We start from the raw sequence: 21,032 nt of genomic DNA, 5'->3' as shown, positions 1-21,032 counted from the left end.
GTGGTCTATGACGGATTAATTCGTCTTCGGCGTTGGATCTACGGTCAATATATCCGTCAATAAGGTTAATTACTTTGCCACTCGGTTAAAATGTTAGGTTGGGCGCTTAAGTAAACAACTTTCTGCCAATTGTTAGGTTACTGCAAGGTAATTAAATAAAACAATTTATCTTAAAGAGGTACGGTTTATTAAGCTACTTGTGTCACAGTTGTCACAATTGAACCAGTTTCTTCCGCGAATATTATCTTAGACTTGTGAAGTTAGAACTTCAACTAAAACATTAATAAATATTTAAACTAAATAGCCGTGTATCAAAATAGTAATTAATTAGTGAAAACTCGCTAAAAATTATGACAATACAGTTGGTGTATGTATACAAAAAATTATGACAATACAGTTGGTGTATGTATACAAAAAATTATTACAATACAGTTGGTGTATGTATACAAAAAATTCGTGTAAAAAATCCATTAACATTGTCATTTCATTACAAGAATTTACAAGTGCATGTTGCATGTTAAAAAACCCAAAAGAAGAAAAAATTACATACCAACGAATTTTTAACAAAAAAAGAACTTATTCCACATTTAATCAATACAATTTTAATGTACTTATGTATAATTTCAGGTCTTATTGCCATAGGCCAGACAAGAACTAATTAGTCAAAACAGAATAACAAACATGCTCAAAAAAATCGGCAGAGCAAACAGACCAACGAATCACCAAAAAAGAACCTGTTCCACATTTTTAATCGATACAATTTTAATGTAGGTATAATCTCAGGTCTTATTGCCATAGGCCAAATAAGAACTAATTAGCCAAAACATAGAATAACAAAAATGCTCAAAAAAATTCGGCAGAGCAAATTGACTCACATAAAAAAAAAATGCTGAACCGCTGTTTAATTCGTTTTCGATTGACTGTCAACAGAGTATATGTATAGAACTATTGCTTGAATCTCTATAATTATGTATTAGTTTCTTATGAGAAAAAAATGATAAATGATAAAATAATGGACACTTCAAATTAGCTAGCACGATATATTTACAAACAAAAATAACAGAAGTATTATATTATTTGAGCGTTTCGCCTCCAGGCAATGCTTACATCATATTCTTAGTTATTATTATGTGATGGCAGTTAGTGATTTTAAAGCTAATGTATAGGGAGCGTGCATTTACTGTAGGAGGCAGCACAGGAGCCGTCAGATTTTTGGCGCGAGGCGTAAATGTGATGTTTTTTTTTTATACCACGACGGTGCAAACAAGCATACGGCCCGCCTGATGGTAAGCAGCCACCGTAGCCTATGGACGCCTGCAACTCCAGAGGTGTTGCCGACCCTTTAAAAACCTTTTCCGATGTATCCCACAAGATGGCAGAACCTACTATGCACAAGAAAACATGTGACGTGTACATGTGCATGTTTATGGTTCCGATTCAGGCCACAAGATGGCAGACCCTCCAACGCGCACGGTCCCTATAAAAGGCTTGGACTTGCCAATGTAGCCATCGATGCGTAGAATATATATTTTCTGCAAATGATCACCAACTAGATGTGTTCCCAATAGGAAAGAGTGAAAAGAAATGATTGAAAGTCTTAGGTACATAGCCTAGAAAGCTTGGAAAAATGCACCGAATTTGATCATAACTGTAAAATTATGAGGAAAGGAAAGATTGTAAGTTCCTGTAAGCCTTTTCATTTCAGATGTTTGGATAAACTTTACCCTAACGCCCGAGTAGGAATATGGTTTAGGCATATGTATGTATGTTATTCTTTGGCACACTGAAGCCTCAACCATTTGATGTATTTCCCATTAAATTAATTAATTATTTTTTTCCACGTGTTATATTTGTCTCAATTCAAAATTTAGATTTACATAGACACCACGTAGTTTAAAAGTCGGGTAAGTAAGTAATTATTAGATTATGTTTTTCAGTTTATGTTTTTTTTATTCAGGATAAGGTTGACCAAAAAAAGACATTTCTGTCATTGAAGAAAATTCTTTTTTAAACTGTAATCGGTGCATTTTTCAGAAGTACAAATACATTAAAATTAAATTGATCTAACCCAGTGGTTCCCAACAATTTTACCAACGAACAAAATTCGTCCGACGACTGCCAAGAAAAAAATCAGAACCTTATGATTACTCTTTACCACCGTCAACTCTAAGGTACATTATAAGCGAACTTGTCGAATGGTAATGGAAAAATAGGTGCTTCGAATTTAATTTTGGCGTTAAAATAGTAAAATTCCGGTACCATTTTGCATGGATATAAGCGAGTCTGATGTAATTACCAATGATATATCAATACATACGATCTTTTCTTTAAAGGATGAAGCTAACTTTATAGAACACCATTATGTGTAACGTCCACGTAGGTGATAACTGATGGCCTTACGTTTAACCCATCAAGCGTCCGGTAGACTTACGGTAGAGCTCTAGGTGGACATATTAAAGGGTTATAAATTAACGCAATATTCCAACTTATTCCATGTCGTTAGGAACCACAGACCTATATCCGTCGCTAGACCTCCCCAAAGTTAGCATGCTTAGTCTCTTTAGCATGTTTCTGCGCCTCCACCTGTCCCGTCAGCAGTTTGTCGCAGATCATGCACTTGAGCGTGAACTTGTTGAGGTCCGTGAACTGGCGGGAGGACTTGGCCTCGTGGGCGATCTGCTCGGCCTCGCGGTACGTCTCCATGTCCTCGGATGGGAACATGGTTTGGATTCCACCCTAAAAATTAATCAAATATTTAGATTAAATTTGTATACTTGTCAAATAAACATAGTCTGCCTAATGGTATGCGTATTTTCAACCCCAAGGTTGTGATATGCGAGTTTTCAATTCAACTGTTTTAAAAAAACCTGTACACTCATATTTTTATACTTGTAGTTCATTGACAAAAACATGACACAATTGGGTACTTGACACATGTTGAATATTATAACAAAATTTAGTTAAATGGATAGAAAATAAGCCATCCATTATAAAAAAGGGAATTAAAAAATTATATTGAGATTATAAAAAAATACATGGCTCCGAAGTCTCAAATAATTTTTTGTTTTGTCTTTCAAAAATAGAAAAGAAAATGATACCATTCGATTCCTTACATTTTATTGAAAAATACATTGTAATACAACTATACACATAAACGCAATATTTCAGGGTCAAAATGGTAATTTCCTTGATCTTCCATACATTTAGGACAGACTTATATGATGTGACGTCACATCACCTTATCATTTTGTTAGAGGCGTTTCAATCGTCGAGTGCGAGCGTCAGACTTTAACTCTCATTTCTGACATTTGTGTTGCTTAAATGACATGAGTCCTATATAGACATTTGATCCTCAGGAAAATCAAGATCGTTTGTCATTATTTACAAAAAACAGTCAAGTAGCCAATAGTGACTTATTTTCTCTCTTTTAATACCTATCATATAAAATAGACACCTTTACATTTTTTACATGTGCACTATTTTGAATTTCTCGACACTTGAATGTATGTCTGTCTTCTTTGTACCTACATACTGTCTGTTAAGTTTCTGTTCTTAAACTACACTGCTCAAAACAATAAGTAAGTATTCGATTTTTTTCATTTTTTATTTTAACTTTCACGGATTTTACACATTATCAAATTACAGAAACGAGACTTAATATCGTTTTAAATTTAACTCCGAACTTTCGAGGACGGCGTTTTCCGCGTGGTCTCGGAGAAAACTGGCGTCAACATCTTCTATCTTCTAGTAGCGCGAGTTTTTCGAACTACCCGCACTTAGTCTTGTTTATCTACTTGAACGTTTTGCGCACTAGGGATGTTACCCTGTCGATACACAACACGAACGATATTCGATTAAAACTTAATAAGCGATCAAGTCCCTTTTCTATAATTTAATAATGATTAATCCCTTATTCATAATGTTAAGCAAGTCTTTGTTAATATTTGTCTCTTTCTAAGGAACACAAATGAGGGATAGTGATATTCACTATGAAGATAATTATGAATCATTTGATTATTAACGGTTAACTCACATCATTCTGCTCCAAATACAGCGGGTCATAGTGCACCCCGTCAAACAGTAGGAACACTCGGTTGCCATAGTTTTTGTCTTCCCCAAACCGGTTGATGATCGCGTTCAGAGTATCCACAACTGCCATCTCTATGCCGTAGAAGCGAGAGAGAATCGCTACCTGTAATAAATATTTTATACTTAAAGTAAGGATTTTAGACACGAAGAATTTCGTACATTGAACCGCCATTTCCCCCTTTGATATCGGCGTTGAATGCCACTGTGAGAGCAGGATAGCAATATATATCCACGTGCGATAGAGATAGGAAATGGAAAAGATAGAGATTGGATAGAGGAAATGGTGGGTCAATTTACAGATTCTCCATACTTATACTTGACGCGGTCAATGATGATCCCTATGACAGTTCATTTTTGTATGGAGTAACTGTCAATATCAAGTGTTTTTGGATTTTTTTGGTACTTTAACACATTTTTTGTTGAAATGTAACAATTTAGTAATAAAAATACGGTAAAAACCCATTATTTCTTAAATTAAGTCTATCCAATAGTGAAATCGCGTCAAGTTTAGCGTCCTTTTTATAAACATTATTTTGGGGAAAAAACGACGTGGCACTGTGACTGTGTGTGTAGTACAAAAATTCTATGCCAAGATGAGCGCCTAGGAGCACATGTAGCTCTATGCCCCCTTGACCCTTTAGAAACCTGTATAAAACTTTTTTGAAGAAGCCCATACTGTAGTTCCTCAATCTTGGTAACGAGTAACACGCATATAACTCCTCTGGAGTTACAGGCGTACAGTGGCCATCAGATATATCGGAGTGCGTGTTCAGATGTTTTTGAACACCTTGCCCGCTCCGGAATATCTGATGGCGACTGTACATAGACTGCTTACTATGAGGCGGGGCGTATGCTTGTTTGCTACCGACGTAGTATAAAAAGAGTTAAATCCTTTAATTTCTTCATCATTCCGTTGTGAGAGGTGCAAGGGTTGCAATTTAGTGTGATTTAGGGCTAGAGGCTGCATGCAGTTTGACAACTTCTACTCTAGAGGGCTGAGGTTACTTTAAAATGTATGTTTGCAACTTTATTGTTTGCTGTGGAGAAACAGGGGTTATATCGTATGATAACCAGACCCCGTTATCAGTGGTGAAAAATCATTGAAATAGAATCATAGGGTTGTTACACAAAATTCATTTAATTCGTGTACATTTGACATACCTACTGGTATAAATGTCGCTTAAAACAATTTAAGATGAAACGTATTATTTTTGGTTTATTATTGCACTGTCGCCGAATCTGTATCTATGTTACGAAATGTAAAAATACACATATGTAATATACAGGAAATAGGTAAAAAATTAGTTTCAAGATTTATGATTCCTAGTGTCACTTATTATATTTCATCAAAGTTACATCTGTAGGATAAAAAAAAAATTATCACAAAAAATTATCAATAACTATTGGAGAAAAAATATCGTCTATTGCACAGTTTTGCTAAAATTACAAACCATTTTTTCCGCGTCGCATTCGGTTTATTTCGTTTTGCCATTAGCTCCATTTTAAACTGAGATAATTCAGCACGATTATCCAGGAAGTTCATATTTTTACCGAACATAAAATTAAGTAAGTATATGACATCAGACATATTTTGACAAATAAATGTCAATTTAGTACCTAAGTATTATTATAGAGTTCAACAACCAAATGAAACCTTTTTTTAAGGCAATTGGCTTCACTTTATATATGTTACCGGAAATGTATGAAATCTAGGAATTGTATAGAAATCCTAGGAAATTTATACAATTCCGAAGCTATTTAGGAAATGTATAAAATATGGTTTCAAAAACTATTTAATACATACTTGTCCTAGGAAATATGTAAAATTCCTAGGAATTGTATATAATTCCAATATCGGATTAGGAAATGTATAAAAATAATGCTTTCTGTAATAAAACACGTTGTTAAAATGAGAATAATCATTTTTATTAAAGCACTCGTTGAGACAACAACGGTCAGGTAACAATCATATCATAAAATATAATAATCTTCATATTATCTTACTAATGAAAGCTTCGAAAAACAACATCTAGTAACTTTTAAAATGTATTTATCACAAAATCGACTTATATTATTCTTATAAAGTGAAACTTTCGTTTGGTAAGTAATCAGTCTGTTATTTAAGTAATTATAAATGTCACAATATTAAAGTAAGTCTTTATAATTAATAGAATCAGGCGTTACTTTGCGGAAATCCATGCTTATTAAAGCAAGAAATATTACTTTGCTAATCCCCGAGAAAATAACGTGTTAGTTAATCAGTGCTAGCCCGTTATACGTACTTGCGTATTTTTACATGCAATTAATGTTCCCACCCTTCCACCACAAAAATAAATACGCAAATAAATATAACAACCCACACCACCAAAAGTACAAAACTCGACACGTGTATCGCCTCTCTACGAGGCATCCTCAGGAGACGCTGGAGATGTTGACGGTCTGACACCCAACAACTGAATGAGCTGTCTAGAATGGTCGGCCACACCTACGCCAACGACGTCGCAGCCAGACGCCGATTTCGACGACGAAATCGCCGAAATCACGGACGCCGCAACAACCGCTCCCGCCGACGGCTCCCCAAAGCCGTGGCACTCGGCCGACGCAGCCCCCGGACGCACCTTCTCGCCGGTCCCGCGGGAAGCTCAGCTCCGACTTACCCCTCTCGAGCTACCCCGCAGCCTGCACCCAGCCCTAAAAAAGCCACCGACAGCGACACAACTCGCACCGAAGCCCCAGTGCCGGACCCCCAGGCCACAGGACCTAGACCCAGCACTAGCAACAGCTACGCGGACGCCGCAGCCCTCCCCTCGGACTCAACAGTCCCGTGCTCCGCAGCCCCCGGCAGCAAGGCTGCCAAAAACAAAAAAAAAATAACAGCAACCAAAAAAATAATACAGCTACTAAAAAGAGCGATAGTAGCGCGCAGCCTTGCAGCAACGATGATGTGGGTATACAAAAAAAGAAAAAACTCAGATACCCTGCCATCGTTGCCGACATATTGCCGAGCTGGCCGAAGGTCTTGGAGGACCTAACGCAGGAGCTCGGGGAGCCGCCCTCCACTAAGCCGAAAGGGGAGGGCATCCGCTTTGAACCCCGCTCTGAGGCGGAATACCGCCTCATCATACGCCACCTGACGAAGATGGAGGACGCAGCGATCGCCTCCATCGAAGAAGCTAAGAAGAAAGGGGAGGCCACAGACGTCATCAAGCCGCTCTTCAACATCTACGGGCTAGAGACGGAAAAGATCATTGGGCAACTGTAAACTAACTTTTACTTTACACCCGAAAAGTGCCTCATAAGGAGATTGCTTAATACCAGCGTGAAAAGCTCTGTTTTTCATGAGTTGCACTAATCTCAAACCCTCACTCCAATGTGAATTATTATTATCTTGCATCCACGTGGTCAACATATTGTCAATATCCTGATTTGCTCCTTCCACACTCCCCTGACTTTGCTAATGCCTGGGTTTACCATGAATAATTTTTAAAGTAGGCCAATATGTTTTTAAATTCTCAATAATTCGGTTGGATGGAACCTCCCCTCGCCCCGCTATCCCCGCGTACCCATTGATATCTCAACTATTTTACATTTCCGATTGCTATTTAGGAAATGTATAAATTTCCTAGGAAATGTGTCTAATATAATTTGTTTTACACATTTCCGTGCGATTTTAGGAATTACATACATTTCCTAGGAATTGTATACAATGACGGATTACATACATTTCCGGTAACATATATACCTACTAGCGGCTCGCCCCGGCTCCGCACGGGTATTCAACATTTATTTTTTAAATATAATATAGCCTATGTTCACCGGGGATAGTGTAGCTTTCCAACGGTCCAGTAGTTTCGGAGCCTATTCAATCCAAACAAACAAATAAATCTTTCCTCTTTATAACATTAGTAAGATGAATGAAATAAGTAGGTATATTGTTTTCATCAAATATTAGGTATATCAAATTATACACGTGTAAATATTAATGTGTAGTGCCAGCCCTAGTATTTTCAATGTTTCTTCACCACTGATAACGGGGTCTGATGATAACATTATCATATGTTACTTTGTAGTAGTGGTCCACTGGTCTAAATATAGTACCTATTATCATTTGATTGAACGGGACGCAATATGTTTACTGATTAAGTCATAGCAAGTGTACATATTAATAAATAAATAAATAAATATTAAAGGACATTCTTGCACAAATTGACTAATTCCCACAGTAAGCTCAAGAAGGGTTGTGTTGTTGGTACTCGGACAACAATATATATAATCGTCTCATGTATTACCTAAACTTTAGCGTTTTCTGAATAAATTTCTTCCATTCTATTCTATTGTGTAAATATACAACGTGTCCCAAAACTCAACGATAAGCCGGCACCAGAGGATGGAGCTGCTTATGATTAGTCGAGAAAAAATAAGGAAAAAAATATATCTCAATTATTTTAGAAATTACAGAAAAAAAATGAAATTCATCGAAAATCGACATCCCTAATGGTATTTTTAACGACCATGTCACAAATATTCAAATATTACTGTTTTTTTTTTGTTTTTGGAAACTTAAGTAGCCCTGCTATCTAACAAAGTTCTTAAAAATACCATAATACATGTAGTTTTTACACAAAAAATAATCAAAATTCATTTTGTCCCTACAATTTTGAAAGATTTTTTCTTACAGTCCACTTTCAATCATCATGGTGTAAAAAAATAGTATCGACACCACTATGGCAATTATTTTCAAAAGTTGACGCAACTAACCAAGATTCCAAAATGGTATAATACTTTAGGAAACCTAGTCACAAAAAAAAACAACGAATTTTTAAACAAGAATCGACATTATTTAATGTTGGCGGTAATCACTTTTACTGTACCCAAAAAAGGATTTTTGTTGTTGAAAAATGTTGAATAAATGCAAAGAAATGGTACAATTTTTTTTCCTTTTTTTTAAATTCATTTACTACATTATTAATACTACAGTAAATGTTCAAATTGCCTGCCACCGGCATTAATACAGACATGACATCGCCTTAGAAATGATCGTTTTATCCGTCGTGCATATCTTCTACCATTGATATGATCCGCAGCTTGTGTGATTTTTTGGCGAAGCTCGTCCAATGTTGCTATGGGTTTTGAGTAGATTTTGTCTTTAAGACAGCCCCAGTAGAAGAAGTCCAGGGGGTTCAGGTCGGGCGAACGGGGTGGCCACAAGATAGGACCAAGTCGCCCGATCCAACGCCCTGGATACTCTTGGTTTAAGTATTCTCGCACTGCACGGGCATAGTGAGCTGGGCAACCATCATTTTGAAACCACATGAGATGCATATTAGCGTATTCCAACGGTGTGTACGGTAGCGGCATGATAAACGCTAAACAATCCAGAATACGGAAAAAGTCCAATACACAAAACACAATCACAGTCCAAAATAATGCCAGGTCAGTACAGTTTGCAGATCACCAGTCCAAAAAGCAAAGCCAAGAGTTGTTAGTATGAGAGCCACATCAATTAATACGGAACGGTGCACAGCGAACAAAGGATCAGAGTGTACTGACTTGAAAATTGTATTAACTACCCACATTTTCCATTGAAATTTTAAAACTTGCAACAACAACCCTTTTCAAAAGTGATTAATATCAACATTTAAAAATGTCGGTTCTTGTTTAAAAAATTCGTTGTTTTTTGTTGTGACTAGGTTTCCCAAAGTATTATACCATTTTGGAATCTTGGTTAGTTGCGTCAACTTTTGAAAATAATTGCCATAGTGGTGTCGATACTATTTTTTTACACCATGATGATTGAAAGTGGACTGTAAGAAACAATCTTTCAAAATTGTGGGGACAAAATGAATTTTGATTATTTTTTGTGTAAAAACTACATGTATTTTGGTATTTTTAAGAACTGTGTTAGATAGCAGGGCTACTGAAGTTTCCAAAAACAAAATAAAAAACAGTAATATTTGAATATTTGTAGACATGGTCGTTAAAAATACCATTAGGGATGTCGATTTTCAATGAATTTCATTTTTTTTCTGTAATTTCTAAAATAATTGAGATATATTTTTTTCCTTATTTTTTCTCGACTAATCATAAGCAGCTCCATCCTCTGGTGCCGGCTTATCGTTGAGTTTTGGGACACGTTGTATAGAAGACACCCATGACTCAGAAACAAATATTTGTGCACATCGATTCAAGGACCATCGGCTTCATAGGCATGGTCACTACCGACTAGGCCCAAACCTGGGGCCCATTTCTCAAACATATCAGACTAATATTATTAGTCCACAAACTGTCAAGTCCTATGGGTTACCATGGCAACACACTAATAATATTAGACTAATGCCATTTGAGAAATGGGCTTCTGTTGTGAACAGAATATATAGAATTGAATTCTTATAGTACTTAATTTTTCATCTTGTGCATGTGCAACCTTTTATCTTGAACCTTAAATAAATGGTTTTGCTGCTTATTTTTATGGATATAGTTTATGATTATAGTTTGTCTCATTATTCTCATAAAGCAGTGATAAAATGGAGATGAGCACACAAAATCACCCCTATATGTTATATGCAATTTTTCAGAGTGTTCTGTTTTAAGAACTCGGAAGTCAGAACTTTGAACATTGCCTTAGTTTTTTTCGTTTTTTAAGTGATTCCTATCCTTACCACAGTATTAAATACATGCCTTTTTTGTTTTTTTTTTTTTTTTTTTTTTAATAAAAATAACTTACCTCAATAGCACCACCCCAAGAGCTGGGCTGTTGTATCCATGTACAATATTCTGCATTAGGCTTCCCTAGCATTGCCTCGTTGTAAGTCTCATGGTCACTCGCCACCTCCATCGCGATGATCTGTCGCATCAGCGTGTGCACCGTTGTGTCTACTTGGCCATTTAATACAAAACCTGGAATTCAAGGCAGAGATAATAAAAGTTTTGGTAAAAAAAAACTTGACAAATAAGCATATTTTTAAGCGTAATTGTGATAATGTCTAATTTTCCTAGGTACCCACTTACTACACCTTAATCCATAAAAAAGAATGGTAGTGAAGACAATATTAAATAATTTTGTCGAAGTCTAAAAATATTAAGTCGTTTTTCAGTACATAGGGATCACTGTTTGGGATTACATTAAGAGACCTAAAACGACTGAATGGCTGAGACAACAGAGTAATGTCACTGATGCTGTAAAACCAGTAGCCAGATTGAAGTGGGAATGCCCTGGTCATATGGCATGAAAGACCGATTTGTAGAGTAAACGACTACTGAGTGGCGGACATGGGGGGAGGAATGGAGGTAGACCCCAGATGTGTTGGGACAACACAAAAGTACTGCAAGGAAGAAGTGGCTCCAGATTGCACATAATTGTCACGAGTGGCGTACACCCACGAATGGCCTACACTCAACGAGCTAAAGAAATGGAGACAGATTAATACAGGTTTGCAATAAAACAATATAACATTGCGGATAGTGCAATACAGTGTAACTAACAAATGCGGTAAGGTGCAACCTTGTACATTGTTTGAATTTCGAATTCTTTTGACATTGTTAGTTGCGTGGTATTGCACTATCCCCAACGATAAAACTCTTACAGCATTTAAAAAACTCACTCGAAAATAAATAACTAATTCACAATGAAAATTTATCCATATAGCTTCCAATTGAATAATCTAATAAAAGAACAATCACGAACGTCGCAATAAAATAAAACAAAGGATTTCCTATTACATAAAATAAGATGACCTCTACTGTACCAACTTACCTATACTAGTGAAAAGGCAAGAATTATCCGAGGGCACCACCTTCTTCATTAAAATGCCGGGTCTGCTGGGCCCTATTGGCTCATGGGACACCCCATTCTGCACTGGCTTCAAAGGCGTAGGTTTACTAGGTGTCTGCACAGACTTTTCTTCTACTATCAAAGTTTCACCAGTTTTCAAACCTATTTCATTTAGTTTTTTAGAATCGTCACTAGTATCCAATGGCTTCGGAGGATAACCACACAAGACACATATTCTATCTGCGCTTATTTCAGCAATACTAGACAAAAACACCTTTAATTCACCAACAGTACTATCAGAGGTCAAGTCCTTTAGGACTTGCTGGCCGTTTTTACTTTTAACCTTTAACGCGACTGCTGCCATTTTAGAGAAATTGTATTACATTAAAATAACGGACACGGAAGCGTTACGTGTTGCCGATTGATATTTTTAATTAGGTCAAAGACGCAACAAAATGAGTATGAAATAAATAAATAAACGCGGCTTGGCCCGCTCGAGAAGTTGGCAAGTCACTTTTGACTTTCGTTTGACAGTTATTTGCTAGTGGGTTGCCACTATTGAAAAAAATGCTTAGCAAAAAGATGCGTTCAAATTAAGATAAGCAGTTAGCTGCGCACGATGCGCACATGTGATCTAAATGACACGATGTGAACTGATGTGAACAACAAGCTCAAGCTACATACATATCGTGTCATTCAGGAAGACGCGTGACTTGACTCGCAAATATTTGCTCCTGTTGCACTACCCCAAAATGCGCTATGATCTCTACATGTGGCCTCTACAACACACCGCATACGATTTTAAATAACTATTTTATTGGATAAGTAGGTGCAATGAATAGGGTATATTACTGCACCAGAGAGCAGCACTAGCACATATTGTAAACCATAGAGTAACTTATACATACTATGCCTGAAACAGTTTTATGAGAAATTTCACTATTATTTTGATGCATCAAGGCGGTTTGTTTACAGGACGCTCTACCGCTTCTACCGCTCATTATCGCTTATAATAATTGTTTTTTTGTGCTTTGTACAAAATTTTGTTCACTTCAATCACTTCGACCTTGCAAATTGGTTATTTATAAATTATAAATAGGTAATAACATTAAGCAGAGTACCTATTCATTAGTAAATAACTGCGAACGTATTAGTGTTTATAATTATTCTCTTTGATCCGTAGGTAGGTACCCTGCTCAACCATTGGACTCGAACTCACAACTTGGGTATTCAGCCTAGGGGGCTACTTTTTACTTATACTGGGTATAGGTAGGTACGGTCATGTCTGAAAATATCGTTACGAAAAAAGTGCCAAAAATAAGTACTTATACACGACTTTATTGCCCATATATTAAGGTAGTGTATATATATTTTTGGCACTTTTTCGTATCGATATTTTCAGACGTGACTGTACATGTTTAACTTTGTCCTATACAAAACAACCCTGTTTATCTTTCAAGCCTACGTGTGGTAATATCTAAAATGAAACACGAATGGCATTTTCCTGTCGTTTTAATAAAAATAATGTAACGTCTACGTATTCATATTTTTTTCTAAGTTACAAAACACTAGCATAATTATTATTTTACACAACTTAAGTTACTACTTATTAAATAACTAAGTATCCTTTTGGCACGATGATACATACAATACCTAACTAAGTCTAAAAATATCAATTTTTGGATAGGTGTTGATATTTATAATTTTAGTATGTACGCCTATTTCAAATAACCCGAGTTAAATTACAGTAGGACCTCGCTAATTCGGACTGGCAAAACAAAAACAGCCGTTAACTAGTTTTCAAAACATTTATGGTAGGTATAAAAATCACTTAAGTACATTCAGACGGTCGAAGAAATTGGCGGGAAAGGCGTCAATCTCAAATTTAATCACCAATTTTAGATTCATTACTGACGAATTAATTTGTGATTGACGTCGACATGCAGTCGGCGTGCAGTTTCCGTACAAATTGCAGTCTGGTTGCAGTCCGTCTGTGTCGGCCTTGAGTTGGGAAAGAAACAACATTTCTAAACTATCAAAGTCAGCCCAAATTAAGGCAGAATACGCCTGCGCCGATGCCGGATTAGCGAGGCTCTACCGTATAGAAAGGTAACAGTCCAAAATGTAGTAGGCCACTTGCACCATTCCACTAACTCGGAGTTAACCGGTTAAACCTGGAGTTACCATGGTTACCAGTACAATTTGACACTGGGTTAAGGATTTAACCGGTTAACCACGGGTTAGTGGGATGGTGCAAGTGGCTCAATAGTTATATTGTTGAGAAGGAAATGCAAGAAGTGAGAGTATTGTAACTTGTATAATTATGAAATGGGAAATACAGAATTGTAGGGCAGAATACTTATAATCTAATATTGGTAACATGTTTAACAATGATTATTTTTACATTTTACTTTATCCTCTGGTACAACAGCAAAAACCTAGTAGAAACCTACTTAATTTATCAAAGGAAACTCATCTCGATACCTTACAACTACTGAATTCTTAGGTTTTTGGTAGATTACAAAAATAATTAATATTTTTAAGCAAGATAGTCACTAGTTGACATTCCGATCACACAAGAATTATACCTATCAATCTTCCAAAATAATTTTACATAATCAACTAAAGGATTCAGGATTATAAATGATATGGTTCCAAACATCTAACATTTAACGATATATTTTACATTAAGTATACTTATCATTAAATATTGTCTGTCATTATTTTATTACTAAATTGTGCTTGTTCTCAAACAATATTATGCCCTATGTGCTTTAAGAAGGAACTAACAACTATGGCACTATTATGAACGATTGCTCCGTGTCTTTGGTATGGAATTCACTTAATAGGCCAATTACATCCACACTTCCCGATATCAGTCCCGATGTGGGCCTGTCAGGGCCTGATAATCGTTTTCCGTTTCACGGAATATCAGCACATCCTTAACAATATTTGAAATGTACTTTGTTTCTAATTGCCAAAAAGGTTCAAATTTGATATTTTTGCATATAACTTTTACATTTCTAATATTGTTAACGATGTGCTAACAATACGATGCGATGTGTGAAACGGAAAAATACTCTTGCTGGGGCCCGACATCGGGCCTGATATCCGGCCTGATAAAGTGTGGATGTAATTGGCACTTACATATTAAAGACAACTAAGTATGGCACTATTATGAACGATTGTTCCGTGTCTTTGGTATGGAATGCACTTAAATACTAAAGGAATTTTGGTAAAGACTATCGCAATTTACATGCAATAAAAGCATTTGTCAATAATGTTAAAACCAACTGACATGAAGTACTTATAGTAACTAAACAGAGTTAATATAATCCACAAGAACTGTACAGTATAATCCATAATACCTGTACAGGATAACGCATTTTGGGGTTCACTGATATTACTTTTACTTTTTTTATATAAAAAATAAAAGTAGTTATAATTTTAGAACAGCTGGAATTATTAGTGATTGAGCTATCAGTTAGCGTAGTTATCATTGAGTATTTTTGGTAACAACTTATAATAAAATTAAGTATTTTATCGATTAAACTATGAATAAAATTGTAATTACTTATTTACATTTTCTTCACTCGCAAATCAATGTGAAATTCTACCGCAACGCGCTGATATATATTTATGCAAAGCAACATTTCGACTGTTTTGAATACATGTTGGCAGTTTGAGTTTGTTTTTAACTTATTAAACGACCGCCCGATTTCATTATATTTAGAATTTTAGTATTCAGGTTACTTTTTGAGAAAGTTCTGATATTATTCTGATATTATACTATGCATTTCGCGCGTACCACTCAGCGCGAGCGATCGTATCATAATAATATCAAAAACCATAACAGTCTTTAAGGACCAAATAACGCTCCTCATGAGGTTTCATTAATCCACATGAGGTTTAAAGCAATTGGAGTCGGACCATCTAACGGTAAAACCTAATTTACCTTGAAGATGTAAATATAATGAATTTTATTTAAATAAATTACGAGAAGTTTGGAGCTATATGTGTATGGCTAATGACCTATCCTCAGTAGAAGTTATAATTTTTCCCAAGCATGGGGTAGGTTCTAACATCACACTTTAAAACAGTTGTTATTTATATATAGTTTTTTTTGTATTTGTAAGTAATAGATGTTGCAATTAATATCAATTTTGTGAAAATTTTAATGATCACGATAATATTAAATACTCCAAAAAAAAATGTTACAACTTCTTCCTATTTTTGTAAATTTGTTAATTAATCGTAACATCTCAGTGTCCTTTACAAAGGACAAAGCATATTTCTGGCACTGATCATGTCGTTATGACATCATCTTAAATTACGAATCGGCGGAGTCTACGGTCACTAAATAAATTTAGATGTAGAACAGATATTATTTCGGTCCGATTCATCAAGATCGCTTGAAATGCGAATACAGAAATCTTCCGTTCTTCCTGCCTTAAGGGTGGGTTGCACCAAACCATCCGGTCGCTAAAACGTTCGATTTTTTTTGTTTGGGAAGTTTTATAGTTCTCTGCTGAATGATGTTGATTAGTCCGTTAATTGTCGTTGGTGCGACTGGCCATAAATCCAGAGAGCCTGGCGTAAAAAACGATAATCGTAATTTCGTCTCTCTTGCATATTCGAGCGATAGCGAGGCAGATAACGAACATTTGATTTTCGGTCTTCGCGGTAGGTCCCCTGATGTCTGGATGAGAGTATTTAGAGCTTGTCGGGGGTGCGGGGGAAGGCGCGGTGCGGGCGGCGGGGGCGCGGGTGGCGCGGCAGCGGCCACCGTCACGTGGGTCTTCTCACGAATCTGGAAGTTGCAATCACTTGAAAACTGAAAGCATAGACAAATCAGTTTGTATCTATCAAAAGTTTGGATTGACGACGGTTGGTTAACTCTACTCCTTGAGGGCCACTTGCATCAATCACTAACCCGAGGTTAACCGGTTAAATATGGAGTTACCATGGTTACCAGTACAATTTGACACTGGGTTAACGGTTTAACCCGTTAACCCCGGGTTAGTGGGATGGTGCAAGTGGCCCTGAGTGCCAATGAAACGAATTTGTCAGTAGAAAAAGGCGCGAAATACATTTTATTATGAGTTCGATCTTTCGCGTTCACATTTTTCCAACCTGTTTTTTCTTCTTTGTTTATTTTTTTCTACCGTTTCTTTGTTACTTTTTACAACCTTTTAACTTGCCCTGTCACTTGTCACTATGTCCGTCACTTTTGCGCTTACATACTCGTACTTAATTGATAGAACGTGATAGGCATGGTGACAAATGATAAAGAGCCGACCATCTTAGCCCTACTGTTATTATGTAACTATGTTATTTTGTTAGTGTCAAATTTTGGAAGCTAAATATATCCGACCCGATATCCGATTGAGCTGACATTTTGCATGCATATGTGAATCTGAGGACAATACAATATTATGATGACATGGAGTTCATCTGATGATGGAGACAGGTGCCCATGGGAACTCTGTGATAAAACAAGGCAAACTGTGTTTGGGGTTTTTCGAATTGTCTTGATGAGTACCTATATTAGTTGCTACTGGAAGAAAAGTACAGTCAGCGATAAAAGCTAGTACCAAAAATAAAGTTATGCCAAAAATTTATTCTACTGAGAAAATTGGCTCGCGACTAAGTAGATATATTTACCATCCTCGATCTGGGCAATGGCGCACGAACCCAACACCATATTATGATCCCTATCTTAGTTATCTTCTCCGCCTTCTATACTGTCTTTCCTGATTTGAATCATACTCTTTGCCTTTAGGTGCAAGGCTAGCATTTCATCTATTTATGATCGCTTGCTAGAAATAGTTTACTCTCTATATTACCTGGGTGACGGCGCGCGTAATCCCCTTCTGCCAACCACTAGTGGCGGCATCCGTTCATCCTCCTCCTCTTCTTCTCCGCCCTCTGAACTGTCTTCTCCACTCCATACTTCTGGCTTTATGGCCTGGTAGGACGCGGAGAAGCCTTTGAAGACGATGGAGTCGTCGGTGCGGAAGCGGACGAGGAGGGCTTCTGTTGTGGAGATTAGCTCTTGTGGCATCTATAGGTAAAGAGCAACAATATTTTGATAATGTCTATTACTGAGAAATATCGTTCGTACATTACTAGGTAAGCAACAAAGTATATATTATTTCAGCGTTTCAACTAACACATCAATGGACACATTATTGATGAATTGATCAGAGTTGCTTCAAGAAGTTGGTGCAAAGATAAACTTCCGCACATGTTAAGTAATTCGTTTTTAACAAAAAAAATTTATATAGGAAGACAGATAGGCAGCGTGATGCGCGCTCCGAACCAGACGACGTTATAATATTAAACTTGGCTTGAGAGCGCAGTATAGACGCTTGAAGCAGAACATCAGGCTTCCGCCAACACGGCAAAATTTAAAAAAATGTTATCTGCCTCTCTATCACTCTTGCATATACGAGAGACAAATAAACACAAAACGTTTTTCGATTGTTCGATGTTGGCGGTAGACCCTAGGTTCGCACGCACTTTATTGCACGAGAGCGCCGCGCGCGTTTAAAAAAATGGAACTCTCTTCTCGATTGGAGCTCTGTTCACCCGATTTTCTGACACGGCGTAAAACAAGACGAAAATATGAACACTCACCACAGTCCCGCAGAATTTCCCATAGTCCCCTGCACTCCCCTCATACCCCCCAAAGATCTGCACATAATCGTATCCACAGTGCGACTCCGGCTCAAGCTCAAAAGTCAGGAAGGTGAGCTTGACGAAGTGTCCGAGCGGCGCCACGATGTTCCAGTCGCAGTCGGCGCGGGATTCGTATGAGTCGTCGCCGTAGCGCGCGTGCGAGTACAGGTGCTTCACGGACTCCGTGGCGGACAGGTAGCCGCCACATGCTGAAAGGTAAATGAGTAATTAAAATTAGTGATGTCTATGGACTAACACGGAAAAGGTGGGTGAGTTGTGTGACACTAGAGGAGATATGAAAAGAATGGAAGCGAAATTATAGACGGCAGATTTACGTAAGACAAAAACATGCATTAATCCTAACCCTAAGCTTATAGGTTAGCTTTGGATAAGGGCAAAACGGATGAGTTTACGGGAAAAACGGATTTAAATAGAACTTGTACTCTATGACATGTCTAGGTCACACGCTTCTGCAAAAAACTTATTAAAAAAATATATTGGTGAGATACTGACGGTAGCATCTGACTTTTTCAATCGGTCTAGTTCGACTAACTGGTTGACAAAATCTAAAGTAGGTATATCGCAGGTACCAAGAGATAAATGTACCTACATTTTTAAACTAAAACCAGTTCCAGTTCCTCACCGGTGCAATGCGAAGGTAAGTCTCCCTTCTTCTGCACAGACAAATGGCGATTCTGTGAGGTGATGATAGGGCGCTTGCTGATGACCATTGTCAGTTGTTCATATTACTCACCAGTGGAATGCGTAGCCAAGAATCCCTTTCTCTGTACCGATACGTCCGACTTGAACACGACATACATCTGGTTCTGCGACGCAACTACAGGGTGAGGAAGCTTGCCACCACAGAAGCGGCCGAGAGTCTTCTCGTCGGCTGATGCGCCATCGTAGATTGTTACGTGGTCGTACGCGCATTCCTGAATATAAAAAAGGTTTTAATTAAGTAAACAAACTTAAAAATGAAGCTAATTTTACGGTTTAACTCACGCATTATTTTGTCACTCGCGTGACATGTTTTGGAGACCCTAGTCTTCATTTTCAAGCACTAAAAGTATACTTAGTGGCGCGGCCGCAGCTACGGCGCAGCGGCGGTAATACGTTTATTAAACCAAAAAATATCTTAAATTTAAAAATAGTGAAAACTTTAGACTATTGAACAGATCAATGTAATATGGTGAAAGCAATTATCACAGTATTTTATTTTTTGTCCAATGATCCACTTATCGAAGTAAGAAAAACATCTGAGAGATGACATAATTTGACGTAGGTATTAGATAGTACCAAAAATAAGGTTTAAATGAAGTCTAAACAGCTGCGTTTATTAATAAATACCTGATGTGGTTCAAGCTCAAAGACGTTGAAAATCAGCTTGACCCGGTGCCCAGGGGTTGTTGAGAACTGCCAGACACAGTCTTTCCTCGATGGATACAGATCAGGGTAGTTTGGGCTGGAAATAAATTACATCATCATTAAATTATGAAAAAGGCTAGATAATTAATTAGATATGAGGTATCATTGTCGATAAATAACAGGCGGATACATTAGAGGGTATTGTTAGACCTTAAAAAAACCGAAAAGATGACGGAAATCAAACAACGTAACAACTATTTGGTGGCGTGATAATGAAGGTCTGATCGTTGATTTGATATCAACATATGGTTGAAATGATAGTCTTGTGTAAGCGAGGAGTTCCTAGGGACATATTTTATTTTTATTTTTGACTAACGTTATTCGGGAGATTTTATATCATTTGTTCTTTGGGAGAGTGCTTAGTATTGTTTTAAACGATCCATAGCTTGTCTTAAAAAATCTCACCTGACAATAGTCCCATGCGGCTGCGTCACATCATGCTTACATCCGCCCTCTTTACAGTCCTGCTTATTCGGATGCAGCGTGAATCCACTTCGGCAAGCACACTCATAGCCTCCCAAGGTGTTGTGGCACTCGTGCTGACAGCCGCCGTTGTTTTCTGCGCATTCGTCGACGTCGATGTAGTAGGCTGCTGCGAAGCCGAAACGGTGGACTGACGCGTCGGAGGTAAACTGGAATGAAAAAAAATTGAAGTTGAGACAATGCTTTTGACGCATATATTTTACACCTTTCAAGAAATGGTTGTTTAATATGAGATCTTTCCTAAGTGGAATTAGTTGGGTATCCTGATGATGACGAATTGAAAGTGAAGTCTAGGTATGTACTTCACTTTCAACCTAGGGAGTAGAATGCAAACAATGTAACAATAGGTAGGTACCTATTGCCACATTATTTGCATTCTACTTCCTACCTAGGTACCTACCTATTCTAGGTAGGTATCTATTCTATTCTACTGGTTAGTTATGGGAATTATGAAAGATAGTGTGAAAAGAAGAGAGTCATATTCTATGTTGTGCGCCAATTATTAAACAAAAGAAAGCTGACGACCGGGCAAGAGTAAAAGTCTACAAGGGGTACCTGGGATTAGCTGACGATGCAACTA

At 37.2% G+C, this 21,032-nt stretch overlaps 2 protein-coding genes across 2 annotated transcripts in view; both read right to left on the bottom strand.

Moving 5' to 3' along the window:
* Positions 1 to 164: 164 nt before the first annotated feature.
* Positions 165 to 12,394, bottom strand: LOC133520811 (ubiquitin thioesterase Otu1). The gene is made up of 4 exons (XM_061855476.1): positions 11,843 to 12,394; positions 10,814 to 10,986; positions 4,034 to 4,192; positions 165 to 2,736 (listed from the first exon to the last, which is right to left on the bottom strand). Exons 1-4 carry the CDS (start codon positions 12,222 to 12,224, stop codon positions 2,527 to 2,529), a joined length of 924 nt encoding a protein of 307 aa, XP_061711460.1. The 5' UTR covers positions 12,225 to 12,394; the 3' UTR covers positions 165 to 2,526.
* A 960-nt stretch (positions 12,395 to 13,354) lies between these two features.
* LOC133520815 (bone morphogenetic protein 1) overlaps positions 13,355 to 21,032 on the bottom strand; it is a 139,609-nt gene continuing 131,931 nt past the window's right edge. The window contains exons 16-21 of the mRNA XM_061855487.1: positions 20,375 to 20,601; positions 19,892 to 20,006; positions 19,296 to 19,476; positions 18,500 to 18,750; positions 17,707 to 17,924; positions 13,355 to 16,670 (exon numbers count right to left, since the gene is read on the bottom strand). Of these exons, the coding sequence (XP_061711471.1) occupies positions 16,649 to 16,670; positions 17,707 to 17,924; positions 18,500 to 18,750; positions 19,296 to 19,476; positions 19,892 to 20,006; positions 20,375 to 20,601 (1,014 nt within the window). The 3' untranslated portion in view covers positions 13,355 to 16,648. The remainder of the gene's footprint in view (positions 16,671 to 17,706; positions 17,925 to 18,499; positions 18,751 to 19,295; positions 19,477 to 19,891; positions 20,007 to 20,374; positions 20,602 to 21,032) is intronic.

The sequence above is a fragment of the Cydia pomonella genome, chromosome 8 (assembly GCF_033807575.1).
Source record: "Cydia pomonella isolate Wapato2018A chromosome 8, ilCydPomo1, whole genome shotgun sequence".
Lineage (NCBI taxonomy): Eukaryota > Metazoa > Arthropoda > Insecta > Lepidoptera > Tortricidae > Cydia > Cydia pomonella.
This window is presented reverse-complemented; position numbering and strand designations above follow the sequence as displayed.

Coding starts and splice junctions, on each gene's coding strand:
- LOC133520811 (XM_061855476.1), bottom strand. CDS start 12,224: ATGGCAGCAGTCGCGTTAAAGGTTAAAAGTAAAAACGGCCAGCAAGTC. Junction 4,193..10,813: donor CTTGGGGTGGTGCTATTGAG/GTAAGTTATTTT, acceptor TATTTATTACAG/GTAGCGATTCTCTCTCGCTT. Junction 2,737..4,033: donor TGTATTTGGAGCAGAATGAT/GTGAGTTAACCG, acceptor ATTAATTTTTAG/GGTGGAATCCAAACCATGTT.